The following is a 9,689-nucleotide window of genomic DNA, read 5'->3' on the forward strand; positions in this document are numbered from 1 at the left end:
TGTTAATTTTAGCCATTCTGACTGGTGTGAGGTGGTATCTCATTGAGGTTTTGATTTGGATTTCCCTGATGCTGAGCGATATTGAGCACTTTTTCATGTGTCTGTTGGCCATTTGGATGTCTTCTTTGGAAAAATGTCTGTTCATGTCTTCTGCCCATTTCTTGATTGGATTCTTTGTTCTTTGGGTGTTGAGTTTGATAAGTTCTTTATAGATTTTGGATAGTAGCCTTTTATCTGATATGTCATTTGCAAATATCTTCTCCCATTCTGTCGGTTGTCTTTTGGTTTTGTTGACTGTTTCCTTTGCTTTGCAAAAGCTTTTTATCTTGATGAAGTCCCAATGGTTCATTTTTGCCCTTCCTTCCCTTGCCTTTGGTGATGTTTCTAAGAAGAAGTTGCTGTGGCTGAGGTTGAAGAGGTTGCTGCCTGTGTTCTCCTTTAGGATTTTGATGGACTCCTGTCTCACATTGAGGTCTTTCAACCATTTGGAGTCTATTTTTGTGTGTGGTGTAAGGAAATGGTCCAGTTTCATTCTTCTGCATGTGGCTATCCAATTTCTGGAAGCTAATTCTGACACTTATACAGAAAGTCAAAGAACCAGAAGGGCTAAAAAGAAGAACGAAGGTGGAGGTCTCATATTTACCCGATTTCTAGACTTACTATAAAGGTACAGCAACCTAGATACCATGGTACACTAATTAACAGATACACAGATCAAAAGAACAGAATAACAGAAATAAACCTACACAAATACTTTTTTTTTTTATGTCAAATATGATTTTTGACAAAGGTGCAAAGTCAATTCAATGGAGAAAATCTTTTCAACAAGTGGTGCAAGAACAAATGGGGGTTTGTATGCAAAAAAAAAGAACCTTGATCAATACTTTTTTTTTTTTTGATCAATACTTTCTACAAAAATTAACTGAAAATGGATCAGAGAGCTAAATATAAAAAATAAAACTATAAAAACTTCAAGACTGGGGCACCTGGGTGGTTCAATCTGTTGGGCGTCCAGCTCTTGGTTTCAGGTCATGATCTCACAGGTCATGGGATTAAGCCCATGTCGGGCTCCGCCCTCAGGGGGGAGTGAAGATTTCTCTACCTCTGCCCCTACCCCTACTAGTGTGCTCTCTCTCTCTAAAATAAATAAATAAATCTTTAAGAAAAAAATTAAACATAGAAATACCATATAACACAGTAATTCTACTACTGGGTATTTACCCAAAGAAAACAAAAACACTAATTCAAAAAGATATATGCACACCTATGTTTATTGCAGTATTTACAATAGCTAAGATATAGAAGCAACCTAAGTGTCTATCAATAGTCAAATAGATAAGGAAGATATGTATATATAATGGAATATTAGGGAGCCGTAAAAAAGCATGAGATGGTGCCACTGGTGACAACATGGATGTACCTACAGCACATTATGCTAAGTGAAATAAGTCAGACTGAGAAAGAAAAATACCATATGATTTCACTCATGTGGAATCTGAAAGGAAAAAAAAAGGAATAAACAAACAAAAAGCAGACTAAGACCTATAAATACAGAGAACAAACTGATGGTTGTCAGAGGGGACGGGGGTGCGTGGGCTGGGCAAAATGAGTGAAAAGGAGAGGGAGACACAGGCTTCCAGTTATAGAATAAGTCATGGGAATAAAAGGTATAGCATAAGAAATATAGTCAGTGGGGGCGCCTGGGTGGCTCAGTCGGTTGAGCGTCTGCCTTCGGCTCAGGTCATGATCCCAGGGTCCTGGGATCGAGCCCCGCATCAGGCACCCTGCTCCGCGGGAAGCCTGCTTCTCCCTCTCCCACTCCCCCTGCTTGTGTTCCCTCTCTCGCTGTGTCTCTCTCTGTCAAATAAATAAATAAAATCTTAAAAAAAAAAAAAAAAAAGAAATATAGTCAGTGATATTATAAGGGCTTTGTATGGTGACAGATAATAGCTATACTTGCAATGAGTACAGCATAATGTATCAACTTGTAGAATCACTATGTTATACACCTGAAGCTAATGCAACGGTTGTGTATCAACTATACTCAAAAATTTTTTTAAAAAATTTCAAGATGAAAACAAAATGTTTGCAATCTTTCACTAAACAGAGTTCTCAGATATACCAAGAGCATGATTCACACAAAAAATAAATAAGTTAGACTTCTTCAAAATTAAAAATTTTGTTCTATAAAACACACTGCTAAGAGAACAAACAGATCACAGTTAAACTGGGAGAAGATTTACAAGTCACATACCTGACAAAAGACTTGTATTTAGAATATACATATAAAATCCATCTTTACAGTAGAACCAATTTAACAACTGAAATGCATTATGCTAAATGAAAGCAGTCAGACTCAAAAGGCTACATTGTATGATGCCATTTATGTGATATCATGGAAAAGGCAAAACTACAGGGCTAGAGACTAGATCAGTGGTTGCCAGGGTTTGGGAATGAGAGTAAGTGTTAAACTACTAAGGGAGAGAGCATAAGGAAATTCTATGGAGTGGTGAAACTTGATCATGGTAATGGTTACATGTCTCTATTCATTTGTGAAAACTTACAGAATTGTACACCAAAGAGTAGATTTTACTAAATGTTAAATAAAAATTGGTCTTTTAAAAAATTAAATAGTAACTAAGTAAATTTGCCAATCCATGAGAGCATTTTATTCAGATGCAAAACCAACTATTTTTATCTATTAGTTTTAAAGAGTGAAGACAAGCTCGAGAAGTTTACCGGTGCTGTGACTGCAGTCGTTCCAGTGGTTCGGCCTTCTGTTGAATCCCTTCCTGAAATATCTTATCTGCTTTCTTAAAGTTTTCTCTAGCTTCATATTCTTCAGCCCATGAGATATAGAACTGAGCAAGTGAAACACCGATCCCTTGGCTGTGTAAATAACTGTACATATCCAAAGGCTCATTGCATAAACGTCCCTGTAACAAATTAAAAGCATTAACAGTTAACCAATTTCTATTCACTTACTGTCTTTTATGTGCCAAGTAATCACTGGAGTTACTTTATGTAGTTTCTGCATTGAAAAAATATTTATCTATTATAATGCAATGTTATAAGGACTATACTGGGAAGAGTTAAAAAGTAGATAAAAGAGATTAATTTGTAAGAAAAAGGGATGAGAAGGAAAGACTTCAAGAAGGTATGACATTTTTGAGTGTGGCCTTGAGGGAGGAATAGACTTACATCTGGTAGAGAATGGGAAAGGAAGGCATTCTACACAGAGAAAATGGTATAAGCAAAGACAGAAACTAAAAGTTTATAGAGATGCAGACAAGACAGGAGCTTGGAAAAAAGGGTGTGACAGGTCTTAAATGTCAAGACAATTAATTTTAAACCTGCCTGATAGTGAATGTATGTGTGTTGGGGTGGGAGAGCTATAAGCAAAGGAATGACATGGTCAAATCTGTATTTTAGAAGGATCTTATAAGACCAGATAAAATGTAGATAATTCTAGTAGTAAGAAGATAGGGTATTGAGTCAATAAAAATCCCACATTATTAACAGTTTGATATATATTTTTTCCTTGAGGAAAAAAAGAACATATATCATTTTATACAGCACAAAAGGGTTTTTATCATTTTATAAAGTTTTAATCATAAGAAAATTTGCTTTTATTCTACTTAACCGTCCATCGAACCGTCCATCGTTCATTTTTCCATGCTGCTGCTTATTCTTTATTATTTTTAGATAAATAATGTTCCCTCTAATAATCTTCCATCATTTAGCCACTCCCCTATTTTTTGGATATACAGCTTCTACTTTGCCCAATTACATATAATTCTATAACAAATATTGTCATGCACACAACCTTTCATGTTCATATTACTGCCTTAAGATAAATTTTCAGAACTAGAACTATGTTAAAAAGTAACAAATTGCTTTTTTTTTTTTTTAAAGGTTTTTATCTATTTATTTATTTGACACAGAGAGAGAGAGAGAGAGCACGAGCAGGGGGAGCAGGGGGAGCAGCAGAGGGGGAAGCAGACTCCCTGAGGAGCAGGGAGCCCGATGTGGGACTTGATCCCAGGACTCCAGGATCATGACCTGAGCCGAAGGCAGCCGCCTAACCAACTGAGCCACCCAGGCACCCTAAAAAGTAACAACTTGCTTTCTAAGAGGGTTGTACAAATTTAAAATGCTAGTAGTTATTTCCAAATACTAATTTCACAGAAAATACCTATTCTTAAGTTTCTAATTTCATATAAAAATTGCATTTCAGTGTTCTAATTAGGAGTTCTTATACTACTAAGGAGGCTAACATTTTCTCCTGTTTATTTACTAGATATATTTTCTCTCATCTCTATCTGTTCCTGATTGTCTAGCCTAGGTTAAGTCCTTCTTGTATATATTCCCTCCTATGCAACTCAATACTTTCCTTTCTCTTTTGTGACAGTTAAATGCTTAACATCTGTCTTTTCCAATAAAGTAAGCTCCACAAAGGCACAAAACATTACTATCCACTATATCCTAATCCCTAGCCAGGGTCTGGTAGAAAATTGAATAAATGAAATGCTCCATTTACATCTTTGACAAAACAATTAGTATTTTATAGTTTAATTCTGTAGTAATTCAGTAACTAGTTTTTCACTTATCCAAATGAGTGATGTTTTCCCATATGTGATGGCAATTCAAGCAAAGTTCTAATTCTGAATATGTTATCAGTATCAGATCCAGTCCTTGATATCTGTTACTACATAAATAAAGGTTAACATTGACTGCACTTGTTAATGGCTTTCTAAATAGCTCTGGTTCAGCATGAAACAGCCAATAAATATCAGGTTATTCTAGAGTCTGAATGAGATTACTTAAGAAATAACATAAATAAAAGGACCACATGGTTAGGTTAATATATCCAAAAGTTAAACAAATCTTTTTGGTAACCTCTAACAAGCCAACTAAAACAATTTTACACTTTTAACTAAAAATCCTGGATATTTCCTAAAAACAATTTTTTCCTTAGCTAGATTGTAGTTATCCCTTACAAAAATAACTCTTAGACTGGAGAAATTTTTCTGCAAAGCAAAGAAAGTAGTGTGAGGAACCCAACTGTTACTCCTCTTGACCATTCCATAAAGAGAAAAACCTCAGCAAAATAGTTCAATATGCACCCTGTTAACCATCTACAAAGTTCAGATTATTGCTGATCATACTAGGGCTGATCATTTGAATCTGAGGGTTGTCTAGACCAGCGATTCTCAGATTGCCTGTGGGAAAGGGGCTAGTTTTGGTGTGTGTTTCAAGTTTCCATTCCACTATTGACTGGTATTCTTTTTCCCCATTGTTGACTAGTATTTTTAAAAAATACAATAAAAATAGAAGTTACTAGAAAAATGATGATGTGTTTGGATGTTGTGGCAATGTCAAATTTGTTAACAAAACTTAGCAAAACTTCTAAATGCTTGCTCTGAACTTTTATACTTATCTTGAACAGTCTGTAGACCATTCTTCAGTAGCTCTGGTCTAGACTATGCTTTTTATTTTATGATAATATCATTACTCTTCAGTACCAGCACCAGGTTAGCATTTATGAACAGAAAAATTATTCCAACTGTTACTTTTAATAGCTCCAACTAAATATAATCATAGAATTCTGGGATAAAGAATTACTTTAGAGGTTTATCCAGTCCAAACTTTTAGTAAATCACATATAAGAATGTTATTTAGGATAAGAATATTATGTAGGATGGAATGAAGAACAAAATCCATTAGTAAGCTACCAGGGACCATAGTCTCCATGCTAACAACATGCTTTGGGTACCATCCTTTGTCATAGACTCCTGTCACTAATACCCTACAGATAATTTCTCCAACTTGTTAATAATGATGCCAACATATGTCAAATGTCCTATGGAAACCGAGATAGCTTATGCCTTCAGGACTCACCTAATTTCCTTTTTTAGTGATATTTGAGGTTTAAGATAAGCTCTCAAGAGATATATTTTAGCCAGAAATTTTATCAATTTCAAATGTCAATATTTTATCATATTACAATGGTTGTTGTAAATATTCTATTATTTAGAATTCTATTATATAATTATCTATTTTTATAGTTCATTTTTTATTTTTAAGAAAAATAATTTATTTTTATAAGTATCTACTTATCCATTATCTAATTTTCTATTATCTAACATTCTATTCTAAATATTTATCACTTACTTTTTCTAATCTCTTTTAGGATAAAGGCAATGAAATTAGTATCTAAGAAATTCTGGTCATTATCTTATTTGAAGATGTTTTCATAAAAAAATCCTCAAGAGTGTTCTAGAAATAAAAGAACTACATGTCAAATGAGACAGTATAAAGTGGTCAGGCAGATATTTTTGGATGTAGCAATATACTACATAAAAAACATTACCTTTTCATGGTGTTGATTCTCAGAAAGGGGACAAAGGGATATCAGAATCACCTACAAAAACTTTTTCACAATCATACTACTGCCATGTGTTGGCTCCTACACGGCCTCCCCCAGTACAGTTGCATGGCCCAATTATATTTGAAATAAATACTCCACTCCCATGAGGAGGTAGGTATACAGGCCTTATGATCACTTTTAAAGGGGTTAAAAAAAACCTTTACATTAAAATCCATCTTTAAGTAGAACTAATTTAACAAATATCGAGCATCGGGCGCCTGGGTGGCTCAGTTGGTTAAGCGACTGCCTTCGGCTCAGGTCATGATCCTGGAGTCCCTGGATCGAGTCCCGCATCGGGCTCCCTACTCGGCAGGGAGTCTGCTTCTCCCTCTCCCACTCCCCGTTTGTGTTCCCTCTCTCGCTGTGTCTTTCTCTGTCAAATAAATAAATAAAATCTTTAAAAAAAACAAAACAAATATCGAGCATGTATTAAATGTTTAGTACCTACTAAATGGCTCAGGTTTTGCCATTTTTTTGGTGTGTACCAGAAAGCTCTAGAGAAAATCTCCTGGCTTAATATTTTACATTCAAACAGCACTTAAGAAAGACTTACCAATTTAAGCCAGAGACTAAGAAATCGGGGATCATTATAGTATCGTTTTTCTCCTTGTAGTGCTTCAACAGCTCTTTCTAATAATGTTGACATATTACTCTCTTTCCCCCCCTGAGGATAGTTCTGCTCTGTCCAATTAATATACCTGAATGGAAAGGGAAAGAATAATTTTATTTATTTATTTACTCACTTATTTACTTTTAAAGATTTTACTTGAGAGAGAGAGGGAGCAAGAGAAGGAGCAGGGGGAGAGGGAGAAGCAGACTTCCCCCTGAGCAGGGAGCCCGCTGCGGGACTCGATCCTAGGACTCCCTGGGATCATGACCTGAGCCGAAGGCAGATTCTTAGCCAACTGAGCCACACAGGTGCCACAAAAGAATAATTTTAAAGTTTTTTTTTTTTTAAAGATTTTATTTATTTATTTGAGAGAGAGAGAATGAGATAGAGAGAGCATGAGAGGGGGGAGGGTCAGAGGGAGAAGCAGACCCCCCGCCGAGCAGGGAGCCCGATGCGGGACTCGATCCCAGGACTCCAGGATCATGACCTGAGCTTAAGGCAGTCGCTTAACCAACTGAGCCACCCAGGCGCCCCAATAATTTTAAAGTTTAATGTGTACTTTTATTCTTGCACCAAGACCCATTCTTGACTTTCTTAAGCAGAAATATCTAATTTGAAAGTATGTTTATTTAGAGGTCCTCATATCCTAAACCTATATCCCTCAAACTTTTCCAAATATTGCTAACATGTGCCTCTGGGAAATAATGGGTTTGGAGATAAAAGGGTGTAGTTCTCAGGTGCATGCCACAAATTTGAAATTTCTTCAGTCGTGAACACCTCAGAAAGAAACACTGTGATTAATCTGTCTCTCTGTGTCCCCAAGATACTACTTTGTACCCTGACATTGCTCTGTACACCCTAATTTGAGAAGCATGGCCATAAGGACTCATCTGTTAAGTTTCTAGTGCCCTTGTTAAATGAAAAAAGACCCACCTATCCCAAACATCCAGAGGGTCATTTCCAGTGTAAAATCGAATTTCAGATTCAAATGCCCTGAAATTTAAACAGAAAATGTTAGCATTAGCAATGGGGATAATAGCCAAATAAACAAGTGTCACCTTCATTTTTATTCATTTTTTAAGTGTTTAATATTGATCCAAATAACTGCACTGGAGTTTGAGGATTTATTAAACAGGAAGAAACATAGAAATAATCAAGATACTGCCTGATAATATAACAGGAAGGACAAAACATGGGGAAATTAGATAAACAAATTCCAAAATAACATATAGAAAAACAGAATTACACAGCAGTTTAAGGCTCTGGAACAAGACTCCCTAGGTTCAAATTAGCAGCTCTACTAATCACTAGCAGAGTGACATTAGACAAGTAGTTTAAATTCTATTTTCAGTCTTCTCATCTGTAAAATGGGCATAATAATAAAGAAATCCTCCCTTTATCTGCAGGGGGATAGTTTCCAAGACCTCCAATGGATGCCTGAAATTGAGGATACTTCTGAAACTTATATATACTATGTTTTATTCCTGTACATACATATCTATGAGAAACTTCAACTTATATATTAGTCAGAGTAAGGGATTAACAACAATAACAAAATAGAACAACTGAAACAATATACTATAATAAGAGTTATGTGAATGTGGTCTCTCTCAAACTATCTTGTACTGTACTCATCTTTCATCTTCTTCTTGTGATGATGTGAGATGATAAAATGCCTACACAATGAGATGAAGTGAGGTGAATGTTGTAGGCATTCTAATGTAGTGTTAGACTACTACTGACCTCCTGACAAAATGTCATAAGGAGGATCGATCATCTGCTCCTGGGCCACAGTTGACAGCAGGTAAGTGAAACTGAGGAAAGTGAAATCACAGATCAGGCAGGACTACTGTAGCACCTATCTTATTAGGTTGATTACGCTTAATATAAAGTGTTTAGACATAATAAGCACTCAGTAAATGATAGGAAGTACCGAGTAATAAACCACAATTTAGATAAATGTTTCATCAATAAAAACTGTAGAAAGGGTTACATTTGATACAAAGAACTATAAAATAGTTCCTGACACAAAGGAATTTATACTCTAATAAGAAAGACAAAGTACACAAAGGGAAAATTAACTAACAATACAAAGCAGGATAGTATATTATAATTGCCAAGAATGGATAGTAAAAGCTTTGATAAGTCAAAAGGAGGTATCACAGAAGCAGCATCAGAAGGTGGGACTCTGAAGGAACCATAAAATTTGAAAGAAAAATGGAGTTTTCCAAGATTTCCAAGAAATCAGTATTGAATAAAGTTGTAAAAGTGGGACAGTTTATCCAGAGGAAACTGAGCTATAAGATACAGTTAGTATTAGGAATAAATGGAGATAGTTGTAAAAGTGGGAGAGTTTACCCAGAGGAAACTGAGCTATAAGATACAGTTAGTATTAGGAATAAATGGAGATAGGAATAGTAAGGGATTAACCTTACAATGATGTACATATATTTTTTTTTTTTTTTAAAGATTTTATTTATTTATTTGAGACAGAGAGAATGAGAGAGAGAGAGCACATGAGAGGGGGGAGGGTCAGAGGCAGAAGCAGGCTCCCTGCCGAGCAGGGAGCCCGATGCGGGACTCGATTCCGGGACTCCAGGATCATGACCTGAGCCGAAGGCAGTCGCTTAACCAACTGAGCCACCCAGG

At 35.8% G+C, this 9,689-nt stretch overlaps 1 protein-coding gene across 1 annotated transcript; it reads right to left on the reverse strand.

Moving 5' to 3' along the window:
- Positions 1 to 15: 15 nt before the first annotated feature.
- Positions 16 to 8,119, reverse strand: LOC145719779 (mitotic checkpoint serine/threonine-protein kinase BUB1 beta-like). The gene is made up of 3 exons (XM_081811330.1): positions 7,974 to 8,119; positions 6,984 to 7,128; positions 16 to 2,936 (listed from the first exon to the last, which is right to left on the reverse strand). Exons 1-3 carry the CDS (start codon positions 8,102 to 8,104, stop codon positions 2,736 to 2,738), a joined length of 477 nt encoding a protein of 158 aa, XP_081667456.1. The 5' UTR covers positions 8,105 to 8,119; the 3' UTR covers positions 16 to 2,735.
- Positions 8,120 to 9,689: the final 1,570 nt, after the last annotated feature.

This window comes from Leptonychotes weddellii, unplaced genomic scaffold (genome assembly GCF_054177405.1).
Source record: "Leptonychotes weddellii isolate Sample4059 unplaced genomic scaffold, ASM5417740v2 HiC_scaffold_7096, whole genome shotgun sequence".
Lineage (NCBI taxonomy): Eukaryota > Metazoa > Chordata > Mammalia > Carnivora > Phocidae > Leptonychotes > Leptonychotes weddellii.